Genomic DNA, 26170 nt, shown 5'->3' on the forward strand with positions numbered 1-26170 from the left:
TATCAGTTATCACGATGTGCCTCGAAATGTCAAATGTACGTGTAAGGTTGCCAATATATATTAAAGTGGAACCAAGTGAGCTTTTGTGTTGCTAGAATATACTAATCCTAAAGTACTCGTGATTTGTGAATGACAAAGATGCTAACCCAACCCAATCCTACCTCAATTATTAAGTTCCACCGTCCAACTCAAACTTTAGAAACGCATGGACACCTAATTTTTTAACCTGAATTCATATTTAGTCAGATAAGATCATAAAGAGTAGAAACCAAACAATTAAAAAAAAAAAAAAAAAACTTGTATATAAACTACATATATGATAATATACTTATTTTAATAGGAAAAATGTTGTTCGTAGAAGGAAAATATTTGGTTATATTTAAATACCTTTAAAAGATATTTAAAGTGACGATTAAGCTCTTATGAGAAATTTAATATGAGGAATAAATGATGGATAATACATTCAGAAGTGAGATTTACTTTAATAAATTATTAATTTTGCTATCCTATTAAATTTTACTATTAAATATGTTGTCTCTGCTTATAAAATAGATGAATTGGACTCTCCCATATTATATGTATATACTTTTTTGTTGTCGGTGTAAATATCTTTCTATCTATTTGTTAGACAAAATTAATACCATAAAAGTGTATCACAACCGTATAAACTAGCCAACAAAAGTGGTTTCCCTGCATTGGGAAAGCCTGCCGCTGTACGTTAGTTGTAGACTTGTAGTTTCATGTCCCACAAATATATTCTTAACCCATGCGACTAATCTCCAACCCAACACAGTTTTGAATCTTAATCGATCTGATTGCAATTAGAGGAGTGTGTTATCTTCCACCCTTTCATGCGTTCATTGAGCTGTCTCGACCTATATGGTCGTAAGAAAATTTGTAATTGTCATGTCTTTATTTATATTTTATACAATAATAATGTTAGAGATTCTAAATTTATGTCTCAAATTTAGATTTCAAATACACGTGTCATGATTTACTTGTAAAATAAATAATCTTTAAGGTGGATTATGTATGAATCAATAAAATATTGACACATCATTTATAATCCAAATTTGGGATACAAATTAATTTGAGATCTCTATCATTGCTCTTTGCACAAATAAATCTTACCCTTATTAAAAAGATAATTTATAAATTAATCCCTTAAGATAGTCCAAATATTATTAAGGTTAGGAGTTATCAGGCTCCTTCTGTTGAGGTATACCTCAACTTATTTATGTTGAGGTATAACCTTGGTGGGGCCCACACGAGTCGTTTTGTGTCAATCTGAACCGTTCGCAAGGATTATCTTCATTGATAGATCATTCTTACAAAAAATTTGTCAAATCAGAAATCATTTGCCTATCTAAATTTGATAAAACAAATGGACGGTTTCATTGAAAATATTTTGTTCATTCATTTATTTGATCAAAGTTAGATAGGCAAATGATTTCCGATTTAGCTAATTTTTTACAAGGATGATCTATCAATGGAGATGTAAAAAATGAACGGTTCAGATCGACACAAAACGGCTTGTGTGGGCCCTAATAGAGTATACCTCAACATAAATAAGTTGAGGTATACCTCAACAGAAGGAGTCTGTAGGAGTTATATTACTATATATATATATATATATGTATAACAAAAGATAATAATTAAAATAAAATGAGACTATCAAAATCCAGGAAGTCAATGTATTGGAGCGCCAAATTGACCTCTTTTTGGATCTAGTAGTTGAACTTACCTATCTTGGTGGAATTGGCACACTCCCCTTGTCCAACTTGTATGTGTTATAAGATAAATTCTGAATCAATTAACCGTTTCGAGTTGGCGTATGAACAGTTCGCAAAGGTAAATGAATATTTGATATATTTCCAATGGTTCATTTATTTGACATTGACACCAAAATACAAGCTAGGGATGATAAGTAAATAATATGTATATGAAGTATAATAAGCAAAATTACTTAGAAAATGTTTAATTAATTATTCACTTTGGCGCAGCATGTTGCTCCAAATTTGTTTTTATTTTTTATTTTTTTATTTCTGCTTCTCTCTTTATTTCTTCCAAACGACTTATTAATAACATACTTATTTCGAGTATTTAATAAAAAAAAATAAGAAGAAGAAAAGTGAAAAGACAATAACTTCATAGTCATGGAGAATTTTATTTTTATTTTTATAGCATGGACATATATTAATCAAAATACAATAATTGGTGTCATTTTTTAAAACCAAAGATACATGCACGGATGCACCATTATTAAGGCCTAGTCATCCTCGCAGAATGTCCTTCTCCTGTGAATTTCTTTTATTTTTGGAAAAGTAAAATAAAATTGGGATAATACTTCACGTGACTTGAGAGCTGAAATCGAATCTACAGTTTCTCGAGGAGGTATCTACAACCGGCGGGCTTCTCTTATTGTAAAGAAATTTAATTGGTAATTGAGTCAAACAAAAGTCTGTAAGTGGAAGTGTGGAACGTTACATATGCTTTGTAAAAAAAAAAAAAAAAAGTTATATATATTAATATATATGCTCCTCAATTAAACAAATAAACAAAAGAATTATATATGCTCATACTATTACTAATGATTTATTTGTATGTATTTACCATATATAGGCAAACTTATGCATTTATCCTCAACTAATATCAAATTAATAGAAAACATAAGAAAAAAGAAAATAAAGCATATATGTATTATTAGCAAAGGCATGTGACGGTATTTGAACGGGAATATTGATGATGTAAATTTGTCAACTACATCAGAATACTCTCCAGTTTTTAAATGCCATGTTTAAGGCGTAATTTTCTTCAAAATGTCTTTTAAAAAATTATATAATGAAGAGATATCACCCCTTCTTGTTACATAATTATCACTTAACAATAATATATCAAATAAATACGTAATTAATAATTCAATCTCTCTCACGAATTGACACATCTTGATCTTGCATATAAATTTTTTATTTGTAAGGCATCCTAAAAATTATGTCATTTAGGAGGGTGTATTTAATTAGGATTTTAAATGACTTTGGTAGAATTAAAAAGTTTGGTGGTATTCAATCAAAACTTTTAAAGAGTTTATAAAAGTCTAGTGGTATTCAATCAATACTTTTAAAAAGTCTATGGTATTCAATTAAAACTTTTAGAGAGTCTATAAAAGTGACATGGTATTCAAAAAGTCATTGACTTTATTAAATGATAGACTTTAAAAGACTTTCATAGACTTTGTAGTGTAAATTATGTTATATCAAAGTCAATAATTCTCCAGCGTTCCCCCTGCAGATTTCAAAGGATTTCAAATATTAAAAAACTATTAAAAAACTGGTATTTATTTATTTTTTAAAGAGTGATGCTAAATCCCCTAATCTTATTTTTTCACCCACCTCTTAATTTATTTTTTTCTAATTACTATATCCTCTTATATTAATTTTTTCTCTCTCTTATATTTAATTAACTCCTCGTCTTGGGTTTGAACCAATAGCGTTGCCACAATGCAATGTAACAACAAGATATTCAAACCAACCACTTCACAGTCTTTAAGTACTCAACAAAATCACAAAATTATATATTCATAATTTGAGAAATAATGTTACCACCACATCATATAATGTTCTCAACCTGTTAATTCAATTAGACAAATTTTAACAACTCGTTAAAACACAATATTTGACAGTCTAACAACATAAAAACATAAAATTCAGAACACTTATAATAAATTATGAAACAAAATAATTTTGGTCCCTACAATTCTAGCCCCAACTTTTTATATTGTTTGCAATATTAGGACAATTTATAACACATGCATCTCGGTTTTGAAGCTTATCTCCATTCCACTCACTTACGAAGGACAAAAAAACAAAAAACATATTGGAGAAATCCTAAAATAAATAATAAAAAATTATATCAAAGTTATTAGAAGTCTATAAAAATCCTTCAAAATCTATGAGAAAAGTCAGGGAAACTCTATATAGAATTCTGTCAAAGTCTGTGTGGAGTTTATGAAAGTCATTAAAAATCCATCAACTCTACCAAAGTCAATGACTTTTAAAAACTCTACAAAAGTTAATTAAAATCATAATTGAATACACCCCCTTAGTATGTTTTGAAAGGAGATTGTGCATGTGATGTGATCAGATTTTGACGTTTTTTTTTTTTTGGTTTTTTAATAAACGATAGGAACACAATACAATATTTAACATTCTTTAAGGTGTGAGATATATTTTAGAACGTATCTAGTGTGTATTTTAAAAAGGGAATATTGTGTGATGGGAAATGGAATCAATACAATTAACATTCTTAAGTTGTGGTTTCAACAACTTCATTTCTCTATAATACCAATTATACCATTAAAGCAAGTAAAAAACTAGATCAATCGATCTCTTCCTCTCTTCTATCCCTTCATTCTAATTGGCGAGTATAAAGACGTACAGCTAGCTCCCTTTGTAGAAAGAAGTCCCATTGCACTACAAGTTCGGCAAATGTATGCATTCGATCTTTAAAATCTTCTGACCAAAAAAGTAAAACAAGATCTTTAAAATCTATCAAATAAAAAGCAAGCCATGTACGTGTAAGGTATATATAATATATCGTTCGCGGATGTCAAACTCTCTCGATCTGCCTCTCTTTTTTGAGATATGATCATATACCATGCATGTCAAACTTTCTCTCTCCCAGTGGTGGCAAAATCCAATTATAGCATCTCAAACTTTCTAATATTAAGAGTATCACACATTAGACATATAGACTTCATCATAATATAAAGTTGAAATTGAAAACAAAAGATAAAAAGCAAACAAACAAACAGACAAAAGCGCGCAGCGAGTAAATTAAGGTTGCAGGGAACTCCTGTCATTTTATACTACCAACATTGAAGAACAGGGCACGAAGGCCCTTGGACTAGAAGGGTTTGCAAGGCAAATGGCAGCCATGTGAGGATGAAGTGAATAAGACAAAGGCCAGAAGGCTAACATGCAGCATATAAAAGCTTTGGAGAGTGACATGTATTATGTATCATGTATGCCACAACTCACAACTCACAAGCGACTATCCCAATTCGCCCCTCCACCCAACATAGAATGATGCAAAACTTTAACTTTTGAGTTTCGTTATTAATCGCATATTTTTTAAATAATCAGTAATATTAAATTTATTTATCAAATGATATATCACTAGCTACAAGATATTTTTCTTGATGTGTCATTTAAAAGCAAGAAAAATGTAGTACATGAAAGAGTATGAGCATGTTCAACATTAATCACCCATATTGGAGAAAAATCTGTCATTAATTTAATGAATATGAGCATTAACTCTTTCGGAATATACCAAATAGTAGTCTTTGGAAAACTTCAACGGTCTTTTATATGAAACTCTAATTTCTCTCTCTTTTAAATTAATAATTTTACATAAGTTGCCAAGTTGGTAAAAAATCATTTGTAAAAAACAATCCCCAAGTGATTTGAGCGCCAAAAACTTCAGCTTACCATAACAAAAAAGACATTACCACCCTAGCTTCTATTTTAAGCTTAATTCGAATGAATCAATAAAAAAGAAAAAGAAAAAAGGATGGGCTATTTATTTCTGTTTGCATTGATTAATGTACTACTAATAACTGCAAATTAACTCTGTAGATCATTTACCCCCCCCCAAAAAAAAAGCTCTCTAGATCATTTATCGTTCTTCTTTAATTAATGAAGCTTTTTTTTTTTTTGCCATAATTTAATTAATGAAGCTTAAAGCATAGGAGCAATGGTTAAGAACAAGAGCAATTAATACACATTTTAATCCAACAACCATTTTAATTAAATTTAAGCATATCTGACACGTCAGCTCAGATTTCTTTATCAAAGTCAGGTTTTTCAAAACAAAAATGAAAGAAAGTCTGGTTGTAAACTTGTAATTAATCATACCATTTTTTCAGCGTTAATCAGTTTTTCTTACCAAAAAGAAACCTTAATCAACCTCAATGATTAAGGTTGATTAACAAAAATGAAATAAAGTCTCGTTGTAACACATCTATCCTTTAAAACATAATGGACTATTATAATATAAATTTTTTAAAATATACAATAATCAATTCGAAAAAATAGGGGAAATTTAACCCAGTGAGTATGCTTCTTTGTTACTGAACTTTTCCTTTTCCTTTTCTATTCTCCAGACTGTAGGAACAGAATATGAGGTTACATTGGTCTTTCTCCCAAAATATCTCCATGACGTCATTAAGTAAACAAGAGTCGCTAACCAACACGCGCGATTGAAGTCGCGTGATCTGAGATCGTTCTCGTCCATGTTTTTTAATCACATAAATTACTTGCTGACGTTTAATTCAAATCTACATATTTTCTTTAATCACACAAATGACAAATTCAATTATAATTCTTTCGAATATTATATAAAATCAAGTATCAGAATCAACTTGTTCATTTCTATTAGCTTAACTTTAATTCACTTACTCTTTTTTATTAAATAGAATCTAATACATGGGAGGTTCCAATGAACTTTTTTTTTTTTTAATTATGATGTACAAAATTAATGAAATGAGATATTTTCATGAGGAGGTAAAAGTCGAAATTATTATTTTTCTTTGTGAGATTTTTCATTTATTTTATTCACAAGAATCTCTCCCACTTTTATTCTGTTCAAATATTACTCTATATATCTAATTACCAAAGATTCTTTTTGGTACTTCCATTTGAATTTACAAAGATTCTGCTCAAAACCTTATCCCAAAAAAAACAAAAATTAGAAAAAAAAATAATAATAATTACCGAACAATATTATTCTGAAACTTGAATAAGTTCCGGTTACTTTGGACCCTTGGGCCTTGGGCTATAAATATCCAAGTCACCAGTCACTACCATTGCTCAAGAGGCATTCAACACACACATCAAACCTTCACCGGGAGCTCTCTCTGAGCTCTCTCTCTCTCTCTCTCTGCTCACTCACTCATAAATGGCGCTCCGTAAAGCGCTTGCCAAGCGTGCATTCGACGCTAGCAGAGCTCCATCACCGTCGGTCATTCTTGACCACCAAACCATCGTGCCGCCGAATGCCGCCCGAGCAAACTTCCACCGCGAGTATATCACATCACCCGACTCCGCCGACAAAGGCTTTTTCCGGCGCTTCCTTCACCGGAGAGCCCTAACCCAATTGGCGCCCAGGCTCCCGGAGTTCCTCTCCGTACCGGTCGGAGAGAAGCTCCGGGAGAAGCTCAGAGGCATCAACGTTAGCGGAGATCGCCTCGCCGGACTGTGCCCTCCGCCGCCTGATCTGGCCGCCGCAAACTCTCTGTACGGAATCTCCATCAGCGATGCGAAGAAGATTCTGAGGCTCTCTCAGGTGGAGAAGCTGAAGGCGAAGCTGAGAGAGATTCAGGAGAGCTCGATTTCGTACTCCGAGTTCACTCGGATCTGTGCGGAAGGTTGCGAGAACGAAGAGCAAGGCGTTGAGTTCGCGAAGATGATGGACGAGTCCGGAAACGTCATCGTTTTGGGAAACATAGTGTTTCTCCGACCGGAGCAGGTTAATAACTTTTTTTTTTTTTTTCCCTGTTCGTGAATCTCAAAGTTTTCTTCACTTTTCTCTTTTTGCTTAATTTTTGAAATTACCGAATTATCCATGGCATACATCATTCCTGACTACTTGGATCTGAGAATTCGTTAAAGTGGGATTGGTGGTACCCCAAGACTGTGGAGTTCTGACTTCTGAGTACGTCTAAGTTAGTTTCATTCATCGCTCACGAGGGTGGTGAGCAACGAGTGTCTGTGAGTTGTTTTCCACGCTCTCTGGGGAGCGTGTGGTAGTACCACCCATCTTTAGGCCTAGTCGATTGACACGCCGCATGCATGGCTCGTTGAGCTGTCTATCTGTTAGGAGCTTAATTTGTTAAAATATTAGAAAAGTATTATTATTTAGACCATCTTAATTAATTAATTAATATGATTAGTTTATAGGTGACTATCTTATTATCCTTATTGTCCTCTTCCTAATAGTATTAGGATCCACGTAGGTGAAACCAAAGGCATCACCCGTGGAATCATTTTTTAACCGATCATCTTATACTTCAACTCCTTAATAAAGGTGTCATTCATTTACGTGGATCTATCTCTATTAAATAAAAATATCACAAATTACAAAATTGTATGTCCATATGTGTCATTTAAATATGATCATGCATGACACTGCAGCTGCCTTGGTTTTCGTGACATCTGATCAAGTGTTTGTCGAATTTTACAGGTGGCAAAATCAATGGAGACCATAATTTCTGAATCCATAGCCCTCCCAAACGATCCAAGAAAAAAAGAACTGGAGCAGTTGGAGAAGCAAAAGCTAGTAATAGACCAGAGAGCCAGGGCCTTGATCCATGGTGAACTGTACTGTGGGCTGGGCTTTTTATTAGCCCAAACTCTTGGTGCCATGAGGCTCACTTTTTGGGAGCTGAGTTGGGATGTGATGGAGCCCATTTGCTTCTTCGTGGCCTCCATTCACTTCGCTCTGGGGTACACCTTCTTTCTGAGGACGTCCACAGAGCCCACTTTCCAAGGGTACTATCAGCGCCGTTTCAAGACCAAACAACAGCGTCTCATGGAAATCAATAACTTTGACATCCAAAAGTATAACCAGCTTCGCAAAGTCTTTTATCCAAATTCTGATCACTCCTCGTCCTTTAATCATCAACAAGGAATGCTTCTTGGTGCTGTACCTCACTGAAATAGAGCTATGGTCGTAGTCGGCTTAGGTTAATTTAATAATGAACTTATATACTAAAATACATGCAAATTTTGACTGCAACCACAGTTGTTTTCGTTTAGAAATTTGGTAATCCAGTTTTAGTACACTTATCAAATTTAAGGGTTTGGGCAACGGAATCAAACCTTTTGGGTTGTATATATATGGGCTTTAGGAGCTGGAGTAGGTTTTTAACTTTTGAAGTACGTACTCTTGGGCCAGATTCAGCCTCAGGCGTCGAAGTCAGAGCCATGAAGGGAACATGCTTCCTTGGTGATGAGAAACTGAGAACTGTGTTATGTGGTCCACTTCTCTTTTTTTTTTCACTTATCCATCAATAAAGTTAAATATTTTCGAATTTCTTTAGGTGTTGGGGAATACTGATGAAATTCTAGGGCGCATTCTTATTTTAAAAAATTACTTCCAAGTTCAATTTTTAAAAGATTTTAAAGTGAACACTCAAACCAAATAAAAAATTAATTTAAAGCCCAATCTATTCGCATGCGCGGGCCTAAACATCGAAAACAAGCTACTGAGTGCTCGGTACTCTTACGGAGAACTCGACAGATGCATCTACACAAATGCATATTTGTTAAGTTGTAGATACATCTTTTTAAATTGTAGGTGACATATTTTAGGTTGCAGATGCTGGAATGAGGTCGTAGATGTAAGTTGCATTTGCAACCGCCAAGCACTTGGCAAGAACTACCTAATGCTCTATAGGATTTGCCGAGCACTCGATAGAATTTTTGGACTTCTACTTAAGTTTTGGACTATCTGGACCATAACTCAAAGCACCATTTTTATTTTGGGCTTCTACTTAAAGCACCATTTTTTTTTTTCGATTTTTACGCCAATATTGAATGACAATTTTGATCTACCCAAAATCAATAGAAATAAGAAAAAGAACATGTGTGGATTCCACTTGTATTTGAGAGATACCGCAAGGTGGTAAGTTGATACGATCCCAATAGCACGGTATCCTCTCGGTGGATGTTATGGATTTGCAGTCACTATAAATGTTACCCAGCTCTATATAGGCCCACTTGTTAGCGATAAAGACTTAAAGAGAGCATGTATCTACTGGGCCTTTAAAACTGAACCAGCCCATGTCAATAAAAAACCTGTAATCCAACAATGTCCTCTATGGGATTGGGCCGTTGGGCCGTGGGGTGATGTAAGTATGGAAAGGAGGTGAAGATTTTTGTGACATGGTGTTACTTGGGTGTTCCTTTTCATTGCACATCCCTCTTTTACATGCAAAAATCACAATCACTCATTGTCTCTCGTAAATAGTAAGCAAAAGATGTTTCAACCCTTATGGTGTTGGACCCTTGGCCCAGCAATAGAATTAACGGACCTTTACCTAATCCAACACTAATTAATACCAAGAGAATTTCGTTTTTTGATCTACTGGCTTTGTTCTCTGTCCCACTCTTGAGTTCGTCATCATCTTTTTCATCTTTGAAAATTGTTTCTGTTTCTTGCTTTCTATATCTCTGCTCCATTATGATTTATGACTGACTGATACACATAAAAGGACTTATTAAAGCCACATTATCCACTGGCCAAGAACTAAATGCATCAACTCTGATTCCCCCCATAAAAACCAACCCAGATTAAAAACCAACCCAGTTTTGCAATTTGGCATCCAAGAAAGAGATAGGTTTGTGTCTCTTCAACCATGTCAGGAAGTGGACAAATTACCCACAATTAGTACTTTCCACCACAACAACTTCAACCTTTCTTATATTTTTGCACCCCAAATTTGACTATTAAATCTTAATAGATTATATATTGATCTGCAAACTGTGAGGTATGCAGAGTTCATAGTAAAATGTTCATTTTTGCTTAATATTTTCAAATCTCATTAACCAAATGGTCCCAATCCACCAACTGACTTCCATTTTTCCTTTAGTTATTATTAGACATCAATTTGAAGTTTGGTACCATGGAGTATGTCATATGCTTGAAGTACACAATTAAGTAGTTGCGGTCAATTTATGATGTTTCCTTCTTGTAACAGTTACTATATTTATGACTTATGAGGGTGCAACCACATAATTTGTATGACTTTTCTATATACAAAATTCATTTTTATAATTTATAACTTGTTCTGGGCTGTAACCCATTAGTCGTGAGCAGCACTGAGGTCCCACAACCAGTTATTATGGGAGGACTCCCACCGTATCATTTCCAAAATTTTGTCCAAAATATGGAATCTAATTTGGATTGGGAACCTACTCATTAAAATCCAAGTTGCACGCAGTCCCCCAAAAAAAAAAAAATATTGAAGGGTTGAGCAGTACTAATACATGTGGGTTGTGTTGGAATATGGAGTGACGTCCGCATTAAAAAATTATAATCTTAAATAATATCTTGAGTATTGAATTATTTCTCTAATTGTCAATTAATTTTATAATAAATATCTAAATTTCTTGGTGATATCATAACATATTCACCCTCATGTGTTAGGGGCTTGAGCTAGATTTCTGATTGTTGATTAGCAAAAGAGTGAAAGACATGATAATAGGCACATATATAGCTAGCCTTAATGATAATTAATTTTATGTGTATGAGAGATTGTAAGACATTATTAATAAGATCGTGAATTATAATTATTAATTAGGTTACTCTTTACTAAAAAGGTGATTTAGACTCAAAGTATAAGAATATAATTAACATTATATTTTATAAATATTGAAATTTGAAATGACAGTATTAGAGGGTTTGTGATCATAATATCAACTACCATCTATCAGAAATGGTTATATGAATAAATGCAATGTTGTAAAGCTTGGTATGCGTCACAGCTGCAAAAAGTGAAGTTCGAAAGCTACAATTACTTCATAAGGGGTTAGGCAATGAGAGGCATGGAAAGTATATGTTATAAATATTTCGTATAAAACAGATCATGTTTTAGTACATGCCAACAGTTCTGAGCCGACAATATGAAGATTAGGAATTTCGTTGAAGTCGGATTTTGGCAACCCAAAATAATGACACGCCTTGTCTTCTTGTAAATTGTTGCATCTTTGCATACCAAACCAAACCCTCGTCTTGTCAATGGGTTGGTAATGGTATAGTGCTTGGCAGCCAAAAAAATATAAGGTCACACCCCTTTCTTAATCCTATTGTACAATAATTTGTTATTGGGATAGTAATTGAGAAATTTATAATTAAACATGGAACATGAATGAGTTTATAATTCAGAGAAGTAAACAATTGGAAAATTTAACCTTCAAATAAAAATTATTATTTTTATAACTCGATAAGACAAAAAAACTTTGGTCTTATCGACCATTGACCAAAATAAAAATTATGTCTGAAAGATGTTGAATTTTAATAAGTCAAAATTTGTTGATATAAATAGTATTTTTGTCCAAAAAGGCCCAATAAATTATAGAAGTAATGTTTTCTATTCTAAATTTAAACAATAATCTTTGTTAAAAAATTGAAAAATTTAAACTGAAAATTTCTTAAATAATTATAAACATGATGTACATTGCATTTGCTCGACCTGTTCTCCTTTTCTTCTGTTGAAATTGAAATCACCGTATATAGCAACATATGGATATGGAGTGTTGCAGTGCTGAAGCAAGTTGGATTAATTGGGACCCTTCATGTGGCTAAGACATGGGCCACATAGTGTGGTGTTTTGCACTTTCCTTTTTGGTTAGAAAAAGATAATACTAGCTAGCTAGCAAACACTGCCACAGAGCCCATTATGCTGGTTTTGGTCTACGTACTGCACTGCACTGCACTCTGGTCTCTGGGTACGTACCCTACCAAAAATGATGAATTTCATATCAATAATTAATGGGGCTTTCTAGCTTGCTGGGTCATCGTCAACTCTCCACTCTCAAGACTCAAGAGGCAATACTTTGTTGAACAATTTCTGTCTTATAATTGTTAGTTTGGAATTTTGTACACCACATAACGTACCCATTAACCCATGGTGGTGCATGTGGTTCTTTACTAGCTAGTTTACTCCCATGCATGGCTCTTTCTGTTTGTAATCTTTCTCAATGAAATCTCTGGCCATTTCTACAATTAATTATTCCATCTTTACATATATGAATAAGATATTTATTATTATTATTGTGCGTTACTCATTCAACACGTTTCACCTAACTTATAGTGCTGATCGACACCTCGACACCATATATAGTCGATCCATTTTATTTTATTTTTGGTTTCGTGTATTTTTACTGTTTCAGACCTATGCCACGTACATGACACCCAATTGCTACATTAATGACACATAACATGCATGGAGATATGATCACATGGAAATAGGCCAAGAAAGGTACTGTTATGGACATATAACATTCCTTTTAAGAACATATATACTTTTGAGTTCGAATTTTCTATTTCTTGGTAATGAAAAAAAATTCTATTAGGATCTCGAAGTGTTCTAACAATTAACTAAATAAGTAAATAGCATTATTCATGATAACTACTTCAATTGTCACACACTCACACTCTCTCTCTCTCTCATGTTTTTCTTCTCTTTTCTTTTTTGGTCAGTTTTCTTTTTTCTTCTTGTTTCAAAATACTTTAGTTATCATTCGAAAGTGCAAATTGATACCTTTTCTCGCATGGGCTGACTTTTATAGTATAATTAACTTCAAGATATAACTTTTTAGGTCGATGCTTCGATTTCATGACCTGATCTTTTTCAAGCTAAAGACCATAATTAAAGTGATAATAGCGAGCATGCCAAGATCCATTCAATTAAATTGAAATAAATAACGCATGTAATTAAATATTAATTTTCCTCAATTTTTCTGCTAATGAGATATTCAATTGCAGAATCACGAGCTCAATCAAACATGTAATTTGTTTTTTTTTTCTTACATGATTTAATTACAAAAAATGGGGGAATTAAAGAAAATGTCAGTTTTGAGTTTTTAATCCGCACTAGTGTTTGTGCATGAAGTCCTCTGATGAGCATGCGGTCAAAGTGTTTGATGTTTAGCAATTTGACGTAAAACCTAGATGTCTTTTTCTGAATGCTGGCCGTTGATGCACAAAAAAAAGGCCAAGCGAGTGCGAGTACTTTTCAGAATCATAAGGATATGTCGATCATCATTATTCATTAGTACGTGATCGAAAGCTTTTTCTGTTTGTTTCGTATTCAACCCAAAAGAGGAAGAAGCATCAGACATGTAGCCTTTTTTTTTTTTTTTAATTGAGAAGATCAAACATGTAGCCTTGGTCACTCTCCTTTTTGTTCTATAATTCAATCGCTTTGGATCAAGCCTCTAACTAAACACCAAAAAAGTAAAGCCAATTCCAAGCTTTTGTTCGGACTTCCATATAAACCCAATCTTGTTAGTTGGATAATTAATGAGTTAATCTTCTTAATTAATTTGTTCATTTACATTACATGCAAAAAAAGAAGAAATGCTATAATAGGTCACTTGTATGGATAAACGATGAATGAATAATCATGTTGGTGTATCATTAACGTGTGTCTAAAACATAGTAATTTTCGATTATTGGATTTTATTATAGAACTATGTACATTATGTCATTAATTCCTTTGTGAACAAATAAAATCATTAATTCAAGACTAGAATGGTGACGAGTACGTGTATGGACAATGCTTGATGAGAAAGTATATATCATCATCTCTTACATATTTAAAAATATAGAATCTAAATCAGATTATGGCAGTAGACCTAATTAAGTACCTAACAGGGACCATTTGCAGTTTGCACCACTTTAATTAATATTGGTTAAACGTCTATCCAAGCCGTTGGGGTTAACAGTACTCAACAAACAACACAGAAAAAAATTAAAAAACTAAATTTAATATTCATTTTAATTATGTTGGATGAGCTGTATGCTAACTAATATCAGCAAGCAAGCACCCTCGGGCCTCGGAGACAAAGATGGATTAGTTTTTTTTTCTCATATTATAAAAAAATTATATAGCAACGGGCTTAATTAATTGGATTAAAGAAATGGGAAATAAGGTCAAAGTAGTAAGAAAAACGAATTAAATACTTAAGGAGAGGATGTAGGTCAGCAAAATACCAAACCTAACTACCCTTCTCATTTTATATGCTCTTCCGCAAAGAAATTGAAATTCTTCGCTTTATCCATTCCATTCAAATAAGAATTGTGCCAAACCAATAGTACAGTAATTAATATACCTAGTTTCAAACTTATGCAACACATATATATATATATACATGGCTATTACAAAATGGTTAGAAAGTACCTTTTCCTGTTCCATTTCCAATGGTCAAAGTAACCCTTTTTTTATCACTGTTAAGAGTAACCTTAAGCTCTTTTATCATTTACAAATCTACAGCACATTTCACCAGAAAATTCACATGTGATGGTTAAAAAAATTCACAATTACATGTATTTGAATTAAGTATATATAATATGTGTTGGGAATCTTGTATTCATTCATAATAATATGTTAGTCCAAATTGCATTACTGTAGAGCTTTGGGGATAACAACCCATTAATTTGTGCATACTATATATGTAGAGTGGGTCACAGGAGTCAGATCGAGTTTCGAAATTGACCAAAGTTAAACCTTTGAATCAAGTCAATCAGCTGAGATATTTGTGTTTTGTTTTTTCGGTCAGAGCCTAATTTGGGTTATGTTATGACTGTACATCCATCCATCTATTGTTTTCGTTTGTTTTAATTGATGCCTGGTGGAGTAATCAGCGCATAAATAATTGTGGTTTGTTTGTTGTATAATTTATTGTGATGGTCGGACACTCGGGCATTTACTCTTTTCACCCATATGTATTATAATACTTTCGTGTTTTGCAGAAATGATGGAAAGTTTTGTTTGAGTTGAGATTCTCCATTATACTTGAGCATGTTTTTGGAATTTTAGATAAGTTGGATAATTGCGTACTTTCCTTTTCCGACTAGTGAAAATAATTGTGTAATTGAGCATTATACTTATATCACAATAATTTAGAGAAAGAAAATCTCTCTAGCATTATGAATTTTGTTTTTTTCTCTCATATAAATATACTAAGTTACTAACTAAATCTAAACTCCTATATGAAAAATAACAATATCTAAATTCAATAATTTGGTACTTCTTGATAGCTTTTGGCATAGTAATAAAAAATCAACTTTTATAAACTGTTTTTTTTTTTTTAATAAAATACTTCATTATGGATGGTAAACATCCGAGAGAATTAATCATGGAGCCAAGAAGGCTCATCTTCAATTCAAACATGAAGGCCGAGAGACATAAGCGCATTTTAACAAGAAAATGCACTGTCCGATTACTTTCATTATAAATTGTTATATACTGTAATAAAGAAGTGAGTATGAAACCACTTGTAACTTTATAAGTTTGTTCAAATTTTCTCAAATAAAAAATAATGAATTTATTCAGTTAAGTATAGTTTGTAGATAATTGCATATACTTTAAGTTTATTAAAAATTGTATAGATGAGAAAGTGTGCATCACATTTGAAATTTATTGTATAATATTATTTTGAATGAGAGATTAAAAAAAAATTGTGTCACTCTCTAATACCCTTTTTGTTTTATTTAGGAATAAACTCTAGGAGTCTAGGACTATAGTATTACTACCACAATAAAAAAACTAATACAATAAGTCAATAATCATCAAACAGTCATCAATTTATTTATTTATTAATCTAAAGACAAAAATCATCAATTTGGGTGTTGTATGATTTGTATGGTTATAATTGCAGAATGCACACATTGGCCATCTATTGACGTTCTTATACATCACAGTCTCTAAATTCAACGATTGTGAACGTTCTCATGCATTGGATTAAATATAAAAATGGTCTACAAATTTTATAATGAATCTCAATTTGATCCATTAATTATAAAAAGTGTCAATTTGGTCTACAAATTTTTTAATTTGTACCAAAACAGTACAAACGCTAACTTTTATCCAAAAATTAACGGAAGTGGTCACATAAAAATGTGATGAACGGACTGAAATACCTCTGAAAATGTGGTCACTTGCAGTGCACATGATCACTTTTCGTTAAATTTTTCGATACAACTTGAAAAATTCGTGGATCAAACTGACATTTTTATAGTTAATGGACTAAATTGAGATTTACTGTAAAGTTTGTGACCATTTTTGTATTTAACCCTATACAATTCTAGTTAGAAGTTGAATATTATAACTTTTTAGAAAAACCCTAGCCGCTACCCCAAAAGAAAAAACTCTCTCCTCTCCTCAACCTCTCCATGGGGAGGGGCGGCCTTGTGTTCTCACAGACTGCTCCTCCCCTCACCCCTCTCTCCTTTGTTTTTCTTTTTCTTTTTCTGTGTTTTTATTTTTTCCTTTGAGATACTCTCATCCCAATAAGTGAGAGCGTTTCCATCTCTCTTTGCGAGAGTTTCTCCACCTCTCTTCGTGAGAGTTTTTCATATTTGGTTTGTTTTGTGTTTTGATGCTTTTAGATTTTTTCTAGCGCTTATCACAAGATGTTAGAGAGTTACTATTTTCGCCGGTACTGGTCATGTTTCCATCGGTTACTATTGCCACATCCGTCACTTTGCGCTATTGTCAGCCTCAACTTAAAAATGTTAGTAGGATCGTGAACCCAAACACGACTAGTTCGCTAATTCCTACGGTGCCTCTTTGGCTTTGCTAATTCCTACGGTGTCTCTCTGGTTCCGTTTGATGGCTATAGTATCTGCTCGATGCTTATGTTATGAGATCTTAGAATTTTTGTGGGCTTTAGCATATGGTCGCTTACTGCAATTAATTTGTCACATCTAATGTGTACGGTCCAAATAATAAGAAACGAGCTAATTAATCCACATGTTGCGGTGGTGAACCGCCATGACCTGATCCACTCACATTATTTTAATTTTGTAAACGAATAGAACCATTCGTATGAATATGGATTTCCTTAATTTATAATTTCCTTTTTGGTAGAGCCTTTAATTTATAAATTAATCGCGACACAAATATTAAACACAGAGCAATTAGCTACGTTTAAACGGGTTCATCGTAATTACACCAAACATGAGGGCCATTTTCCTTTTTCGGTTTTTTCTACTTTGAAGAATACAAAATAAAAAAATGATAAAGAAAAAAAGATTAATAAAATGATCAGCTGTACCCACCCCACCCAATCCATATGATTTTGAAGACCTCCTCCTCTCTGTCCCCTTCTTCTCCTTCTCCTTCTCCTTCTTCTTCTTCACTGTCTGTCACTGATTCCGTGTTTTCGCTTTTCGCATTTCTCAAAGAACAAACCTCACTGACCGTACGACACTTTGAAAGAGCTCTTTCTTTGAATCAGTCTACGAAAGTAGCGTTCAAGACCAACTCACACACACACATACTCTCTCTCTCTCTCTCTCTCTGTGTTTGGGGTTTTCAAATCGAAGTTCGAGGGTCTATTTCATTTCTCTTTTTAATAAGAGAAATATATATATATTTTAAATTATAGAGACAATTTGCAATGCAGAAGAGCCAGCGATTTTTCAGGGTTTTAAAGCCGATCGGAAAATCGCCGGCGATTTGATGGAATCGATGCCCTTAGTGTTAGAGTTTTCCACATTTGATGGAGGTAATGATACGGTGTTGTAGTCCGTGCACCTCTTTCAGGTTCGGTTCTAAGCTACGAGTCGCCGTCGTTATCCTCGAGGTCAGCTCGCTCTGCCAGTTTTTCATTTTTATTTTTTTAACTTTGTTTTTTGGTTAGAAGATTTGGGTTTTAAGTTTTGTGTTTTTTGTTGGCTTCGCAAATTAGTGAGAACTTTATAGTTATGGTTGGTTGCTGAGAAATTGCGGGAAATATAAGGAAAAATTGGGATTTTAGGACTGCACTGACCCTGAAGCAGTTGTCTGGTTTACCGGAATTAGGGTTTTCTTCTACTTTGATCATGTTCAGAGAAGCAACTGTTTTAAGTAGGTGTTAGATTTATTTGTTTTTGCTTCCATCATGTTTCTATTTTCCATTTTTGGAAACTGTTTATTAGTGCTTGAGAGGGCACATTTCTTTTCTTTTTTCTTTTTTTATGGTAAAAAAATTTCGCCTTTGGGTTAGTAGGTATCATATTGAAAACTTTGGCTGATCTGTGGGTTGGCTTTGGCCTATAGTTAGTGTTCAGGTTTGTTGAGGATGAAGCAGATTTGGGTCCAACTCTAGACCAAACACTGGCGTTTCCTTTTATGTGCTAAATTGAGCTAAAAGGATTTAGAAGCTTCGTATTTGATTTGCCCATTAGCGATTGTAAGACTAAATTTGTTAGATCTGCTTTTTTGGTTTCTGAAATATTTGAATTATGCAGAGAATGGTTGTTTTTGTTCACCTCTAAGTTGTGTGTGAACAATAAGTTTGGGTCTTTTGTTGAGAATCCAGGTGTTAAATATGCTCGGTTTCATCACATTGTGGTTTTTTGGTTTTTGCTTCAGATTATATTGCTTTTGATATGCTTGGAAGCTACTAATGCAAAATCCCAAGAACACACTCTGCAAGGGCAAGGGCAAGGGCAAGGGCCAGAATGGTTGTCTGAGAACATTTTTTCACACTCCTGCATCCATGACCAGATACTCAAACAACGGAGGAGACCTGGTCGCAAGGTGTACACTGTTACCCCGCAGGTGTATGAGGGGTCTGATATCTCAAAACCCCTTCACCAAAAAGGTAGGGCATTACTTGGAGTTTCCAAGTGCTCGGTACAGCAGAAGGATGCAAAACAGCCCATTAGAATATATTTAAATTATGATGCTGTTGGTCACTCACCTGATAGAGATTGTCGAAATGTTGGTGATATTGTGAAGGTGGGTTTAACATCAGATTGGTAAATTCTAAATGTGTATATGGTCCAAAGCTCTATTTAACTAATGTTGGAATTGCTTTCTGTTTTTCTTGCAACTCCCCCCCTCCACCAGCTTGGAGAGCCTCCTGTGATTTCTCTTCCTGGCTCTCCTTCTTGTAACCCTCATGGTGATCCTCCAATTTCTGGTGACTGCTGGTATAACTGCACTCTGGATGATATAGCTGGGAAGGACAAAAGACAACGCCTTCGCAAGGTTAGATTGTAGTGATGTCACTCATGCCAGGTAAATCTAAGTATGCATGAAACTGATTTTCAGATGTATTTAAACGCAGGCTCTAGGGCAGACAGCAGACTGGTTCAGGAGAGCCTTAGCTGTTGAACCTGTGAGAGGGAACTTGAGGTTGAGTGGTTATTCAGCATGCGGTCAAGATGGAGGTGTACAGCTGCCGCGTGAATATGTTGAAGGTACCTTCATTACAAATTGGGTGTTATTTGCCCAGCTCATTGCTTAACTTGATTCCGGTTTTTAGTAGCAATTATTTTCATGTCCACATACTGTAGTATCCAAAGTAACCATTGTGTTGATCTTTTTTTCAAGAGGGTGTTGCTGAAGCAGACTTGGTTCTTCTGGTGACGACAAGACCTACGACTGGCAACACCCTTGCATGGGCAGTGGCTTGCGAGCGTGATCAATGGGGTCGTGCAATTGCAGGTAATACATTCATTGAGCACTGTTTCCTATTGGCATAGTCTTTCCATGCTTGGAGTAGAAATCAGAACTGATGGTACTTTTTCATTGGGTAGGACATGTAAATGTTGCTCCTCGCCATTTGACAGCTGAAGCAGAAACTTTACTTTCTGCTACTCTCATACATGAGGTCAGTTGCCTCTTATTGAAATTGGAAAAACATGGGATGTACCTTCCTTCTGATTAGAATGCTTGATCATTCCAGGTTATGCATGTTCTCGGTTTTGATCCCCATGCCTTTGCACATTTTAGGGATGAGAGGAAAAGAAGGCGTAGTCAGGTAAAGACTACTACTAATGCATCAAAACGTTCCTTCGCCACCACAAGAAATCCATATACCTGGTTTTAACTTTAGAAACCTTCAAATAATACATTGCTAAAATGATCAGTTTTCCTACTTTTAAGATCCATAGTTATCACTTCTAGACGTCTAGGTGTTTTGAAACTGCAAGAAATGAGATATTCTCCTTGACTATAAATTGAGTTTGCCTTTAGCATTCTTTCCAAATTAAATTGATATGCGGCCAATTGCAAAAATTTTCACTGAAATGCTATTTTGAGGGTTTTAGAATAAACTTTGGCACATAATCTAACCTCTATTCAATGTGCCAAAAATGCTAATACTTCTTCTTTTTCCCAAAAGTGTAATCCTTGCATCTTGTCACAATATTTTCAGTGACAATAATCAGAGATTTCAAATCTCAAGAGCTGTGTAAAAGCCTGTAGGAGTTTTTAGTATTTAGAAATTTCTTTCTACCTTAAAAACTTCCTCCTTTTTTGTTTCATTGCTGCCTGATTATGTAAAGTTCGTCGACACTCTGGCACCAACATGTTACTTGCTATCCATTTGCAGGTTACAGAACAAATCATGGATGAAAAGCTTGGGCGGATGGTGACGCGTGTGGTGCTTCCACGTGTTGTCATGCATTCACGATATCATTATGCGGTAAATGCCAACTCTCTTTATTAGGCATGGAGTTGTTGTGCTGCTTATGAAAAATTAACATGTTTTCAAAAAATTATTTTTAGACATAATGTTGCTTTAGATTGCCAATATTTGAAATCCAGGGAATGAAAAAATGGCTGAGAATTTTGTCTAGAAAAAAATGTTGAAGAATGATTTTCTGGCAGGCATTCTCTGAGAATTTCACTGGTTTAGAGCTAGAAGATGGGGGAGGACGCGGCACATCAGGTTTCCTACTTTATAAGTTTCTGTGTGTGTGTGTGTAGGCACATGTGTGTATTTACATAGAATTATATGTTATGCTGTAGAAGTTACATCGCAACATGCTGCACTTGGTATAATTTTATGGAAAACTTATTATATAAATGGAGGCATAATATTTGAAATATAAATATTTAGGGAAGTTTAAATGCAAAAAAAAAAAAAAAAAAGTAGAAAAGTGAAAAATCTTGACAATTGAAGGATAGTAAAAGCTGGAACGGATGTTTTCTTCTGATTGGTACCAGTAAGTTTGTGATAACAATTGGAAGTTTAATAATCACTGTACATCTCATTACTTGTTTGCAGGATCACACTGGGAAAAAAGACTTTTAATGAATGAAATTATGACGGGCTCAGTGGATACAAGATCTGTGGTTTCAAAAATGACACTGGCTTTATTAGAAGATAGTGGATGGTACCAGGCTAATTATAGTATGGCAGACCATCTTGATTGGGGTCGCAACCAGGGAACCGGGTTTGTTACATCCCCTTGCAATCTCTGGAAGGGGGCATATCATTGCAACACAACACAATTGTCAGGTTGTACATACAACAGAGAAGCGGAGGGTTACTGTCCAATTGTAAGTTACAGTGGAGACCTTCCCCAGTGGGCACGCTATTTCCCACAGGCTAACAAAGGTGCGGTCATGTGCATTTGTAATTTACTGTATTGTCTTTGAAACATTAACTTGATGCATAACTGTTTATGGTTTGTTATTGAACCCGTTGTGTTGATCTTAGGTTGTATGGGATTAAAATATTTTTTTCTATTTAATGAAGTCTTGTTTCTATTAAAAAAATAAAATTCTTTGGTTTGACCTTTGATGTGAATCTGTTATCATATGTCTGTTGCAGGTGGGCAGTCCTCACTGGCTGATTATTGCACCTATTTCGTAGCTTATTCTGATGGATCATGTACAGACATTAGCAGTGCACGACCACCTGACAGAATGTTGGGTGAAGTACGAGGGGGCAACTCCAGGTGAGGTTTCAAAGTCAATTACACCTTACTAACACTAGAAACATTCCTTTCCCGTGGACATGTTGGATGTAGTTAAAAACAGCAAGTTCTTGCTTATGATGATTATTCTTCTTGTCAATTGTAGGTGTATGGCCTCGTCATTAGTACGTACTGGGTTTGTGCGGGGTTCTATGACCCAAGGAAATGGATGTTATCAGCACAGATGTGTTAACAATTCATTAGAGGTATGTTGTGGATTTTCCATGAGCTCTAGTTTATCAGATGCACATTGGGTGTCCTCGTCAACTTATCAACCATAAATAAACGAGGATCACATTTATATTTGAACCTGCTTCATCTCCTCTCCCACTCCTCTGTACTTTTCATCATACGCATCTAATTATTTATTTATTTTCAGGTTGCTGTGGATGGTATGTGGAAAATATGTCCCGAAGCAGGCGGACCAATTCAGTTCCCAGGATTTAATGGTAATCATGCTGTTCTATCTAACTTTTTTCTTAATATTGCTTTATCTATTTGTTCAACCTTGATTGAAAATTGAAATATGTTCTTCCTTTAGGTGAATTGTTATGCCCGGCCTACCATGAACTCTGTGGTACAGGTGTAGTTCCTGCAACTGGGCAATGTCCAAATTCATGTAATTTCAATGGAGACTGTGTTGAAGGAAGGTGCCACTGTTTTCTAGGGTTTCATGGTTCTGATTGTAGTAAACGTGAGCTTCTAATTCCTCTTCCTTTCCTTTATAATCAGTACACAAGATGCAATATCATACAAAGTTCTGACCTGCCATCTATGTGGAATCATTTTTTAATTTATGTTCTTTGCAGGCTCTTGCCCCAGCAACTGTAGTGGACGTGGAAGCTGCCTTTCTAACGGGCTCTGTGAATGTGACAATGGGTACACTGGCATTGACTGCTCCACTGGTAAATTTTCAGTTTTATTTCTTTTTTCCTTTTTAATAATTTGTTTTGCTATGGTGATGATTTGGTTGGTCCCTTTTATGTTCATAGTTTGTGATTTTTTTTAGAAAAAAGAAAAAGGTAAAGTGTTGATAAATTTTGATGCCTTTTACAGTTCACCTTAATTCTTGAGTTACCTTTAAGTAAGCCAGATCCTAAAGTTTGCTCCTTTCAGTTTGCCTATATGGAAAATGTAGTCAAATTCATGAACATCTGCTCCATTTCAGATACTAGACTGATGTCAGGTGAAGGGGTTTAGACCACCTTCTAAAATCTTTACAGTGTCAAGGAATCCTTTATGTTCTTGCATGTAAAGAATGAGTGTTTTTTTCATGGCAATTAGCTGTTCTCTGATAACATTGTGATTGGATATGGTATGCAGCTGTTTGTGATGAGCAATGCAGCCTTCATGGAGGTGTCTGTGATGATGGAGTCTGTGAATTCCGCTGCTCTGACTATGCAGGCTACTCATGCCAGAACAGCACCATGCTCCAATCTAGTCTTAAAGTTTGCAAAGATGTGCTGGAGAATGTCAAGTCGGGTGCTGGTCAGCACTGTGCACCCAGTGAACCAAGTATATTGCAGCAGCTAGAGGATGTAGTGGTCATGCCCAACTACCATCGTTTATTTCCTGGTGGTGCTAGGAAACTTTTTAGCATCTTTGGCACCAGCTACTGTGATATGACTGCGAAGCAGTTGGCTTGCTGGGTAAGTTACTTGCCTGTCACTCCACTCCACAACACAACTTTCTTTTCCTTTGTTAAAAAAATTTGTTTGGGCCCTTTTCATTTCTCCTTCACCTTCTTTCAGCCCTTTTGTTTTTTCAATACTGAGTTGCATATGTATGATTCCTAGCTAATTTGTCCATGTACTGCCAGATCTCAATTCAAAAGTGTGACAAGGATGGGGACAACAGGCTTCGTGTATGCTATTCGGCTTGCCAATCATATAATTCAGCGTGTGGAGCTTCTCTTGATTGCTCAGACCAAACCCTATTCAGTAGTAAGGAGGAAGTAGAGGGTCAATGCACAGGCTCTAGTGAGATGAAAACATCATGGGTTAGCAGCATATATAGTTGGTTTTCAAGTAATGGTTCCTCGAAAGGAATGTCTGTAAAAAATAGGCAGCTCTAGTATTTCCTCCTTTTTTTTTTTTTTTTTTCATGATTATTTTTTCCCTTTTTTTCTTGTAATTTTTCTAGGGGTTCATTTTAGGAAAATGTGGCATGTATGTGCCCTAGATGTAGGTTTCCTTCCGCACGGCCCAATAATCATTAAAAAAAAGTTGGGCTGGAAGGTGAGTTGTGGCTTTTAAAGATGAAAGCCACTTGTAGAGAAAATTGGAAATGTATGAAATGCAAGGGATAAAAAAGCGAAAAAAGAAGGAAAAGAAGCTTGTTGTGGTGTTTGCGCAGTGGCTTGGCCGAAGGCCTTCAAATTTGAAAGAAAAGAAAAAAAGCTTGTATGTCTTGCTTTTCTTTGTTTGTATCTTTAACTTCATTTCTTTAATCTTTTTTTTTTTTTTGGGTTCTTTATTGTCTTGAGTTGAGAAGCTCGTATTGGTAAATCAAATAGTACTGCCTAACCCAATCTGAATGATGGTAAAAGCCATTGTACTTGGATACTTTTCTTGTTTTTGGACCGACTTGTGTACTTTTTTTTGTCTGAATCATGCTTACTTGAAAGCCCGAAGGGCAAAACGACTTGTGTACTTAGATACTCGTATAGCAATTATGAGCACGTTTTCTCTGGAAACATAAACCCGTCCCCTCTATAGAACGTTGTACCCATCTTATTTTTCCCTCAATCAATGCAATATTGGTTTTAGAAGGGCTCAAAATGGTCGGCAAATAATAATAAATAAAAAAACTCATCAATTTGGGGTTTTCCAAGTTTTGAAACAATACTATTAGATTCCTTAATCAAGATGCTATACACAACTTGTTTGGTGAGTCTGATTATTCTGATACTATTAGATTATAAGTTTCTTTCTGTTATGTTCAAACAAATTGAGAACCTAACCCAGCGGGCATAAAAGTTTCACAGACATTTAACATGGCAACAAATTAAATTATGAGGGGAAAGCATGTCACGTGGTTCAAGAAAACAAGTGACAAAAGGGGAAGTTTCAACTTCAAATGCATGCAAGATCTCAAAGCCACACGGTTTGCCTAGCCTTTACAATTAAGACAATTTGGATCTTATATTCTTATGCATGCAAGAGCATGAAATATAAATAAATATTATATATATTTATGAAGATCAGATGTTATCATTGTGATGACTCTGAAAGTGTAGGCAGTTGATGGAGGTGCCAAGACTCTGTCAAATTAAGTATTGTATTCCCATGCATATTTATCATATGCATACACCAATATGAAGTCTTATTCCTAGGAATTAGGAATACGACCCCTCCCCCCACAACACAATGAGTTATATTTGAAAACCATCAAGCTCACCAAAAGGCATGCGGTTGAACCCAACGATCCACCACATAATTAGGTTATTGGACACGCAAAGCAGCTCCAATAGGACTTTGTTTTGACTTTTGAGATTTGAGATCCAGAGCAGGCCTTAATTAAATTAATCATTATTTCTCTCAGACTCTCACCAACCCAAATCAAATTTAGCTAAATTATAATACAAGAAATCCACGACAAAACAGATCAAATTAAGCACAATAATATATTAATTACCGTACCAGCACACTAATTAATTAAATCATGTCAACCAACATCATAGCTAGAT

At 34.6% G+C, this 26170-nt stretch overlaps 2 protein-coding genes across 2 annotated transcripts; both read left to right on the top strand.

Annotated features, from left to right (window-relative positions):
- The first annotated feature begins 6885 nt into the window (after window positions 1-6885).
- On the top strand, window positions 6886-9044 carry LOC147278275 (calcium uniporter (DUF607)). Its single transcript, XM_086251870.1, has 2 exons — window positions 6886-7524; window positions 8239-9044. The coding sequence occupies exons 1-2, from the start codon at window positions 6955-6957 to the stop codon at window positions 8710-8712; spliced, it is 1044 nt and encodes a 347-aa protein (XP_086107996.1). The 5' UTR covers window positions 6886-6954; the 3' UTR covers window positions 8713-9044.
- An 8822-nt stretch (window positions 9045-17866) lies between these two features.
- Window positions 17867-25127, top strand: LOC147278276 (metalloendopeptidase / zinc ion binding protein). The gene is made up of 17 exons (XM_086252603.1): window positions 17867-18371; window positions 19142-19510; window positions 19622-19762; window positions 19842-19974; window positions 20108-20221; window positions 20314-20387; window positions 20463-20537; window positions 21111-21203; window positions 21389-21449; window positions 21789-22121; window positions 22338-22464; window positions 22589-22688; window positions 22862-22931; window positions 23024-23176; window positions 23292-23387; window positions 23806-24131; window positions 24302-25127. The coding sequence occupies exons 1-17, from the start codon at window positions 18288-18290 to the stop codon at window positions 24554-24556; spliced, it is 2604 nt and encodes an 867-aa protein (XP_086108729.1). The 5' UTR covers window positions 17867-18287; the 3' UTR covers window positions 24557-25127.
- Window positions 25128-26170: the final 1043 nt, after the last annotated feature.

The sequence above is a fragment of the Dryas octopetala genome, chromosome 7 (genome assembly GCF_963921425.1).
Source record: "Dryas octopetala chromosome 7, drDryOcto1.1, whole genome shotgun sequence".
Taxonomy (NCBI): domain Eukaryota; kingdom Viridiplantae; phylum Streptophyta; class Magnoliopsida; order Rosales; family Rosaceae; genus Dryas; species Dryas octopetala.

Bases quoted from the DNA above. Each gene is read 5' to 3' on its own strand.
- LOC147278275 (XM_086251870.1), top strand. From the start codon at position 6,955: ATGGCGCTCCGTAAAGCGCTTGCCAAGCGTGCATTCGACGCTAGCAGA. The intron at 7,525-8,238 runs GTTAATAACTTT...CGAATTTTACAG, and splicing joins TGTTTCTCCGACCGGAGCAG to GTGGCAAAATCAATGGAGAC.
- LOC147278276 (XM_086252603.1), top strand. From the start codon at position 18,288: ATGGAGGTAATGATACGGTGTTGTAGTCCGTGCACCTCTTTCAGGTTC. The intron at 18,372-19,141 runs GTCAGCTCGCTC...TTTTTGCTTCAG, and splicing joins TCGCCGTCGTTATCCTCGAG to ATTATATTGCTTTTGATATG. The intron at 19,975-20,107 runs GTACCTTCATTA...CTTTTTTTCAAG, and splicing joins GCCGCGTGAATATGTTGAAG to AGGGTGTTGCTGAAGCAGAC.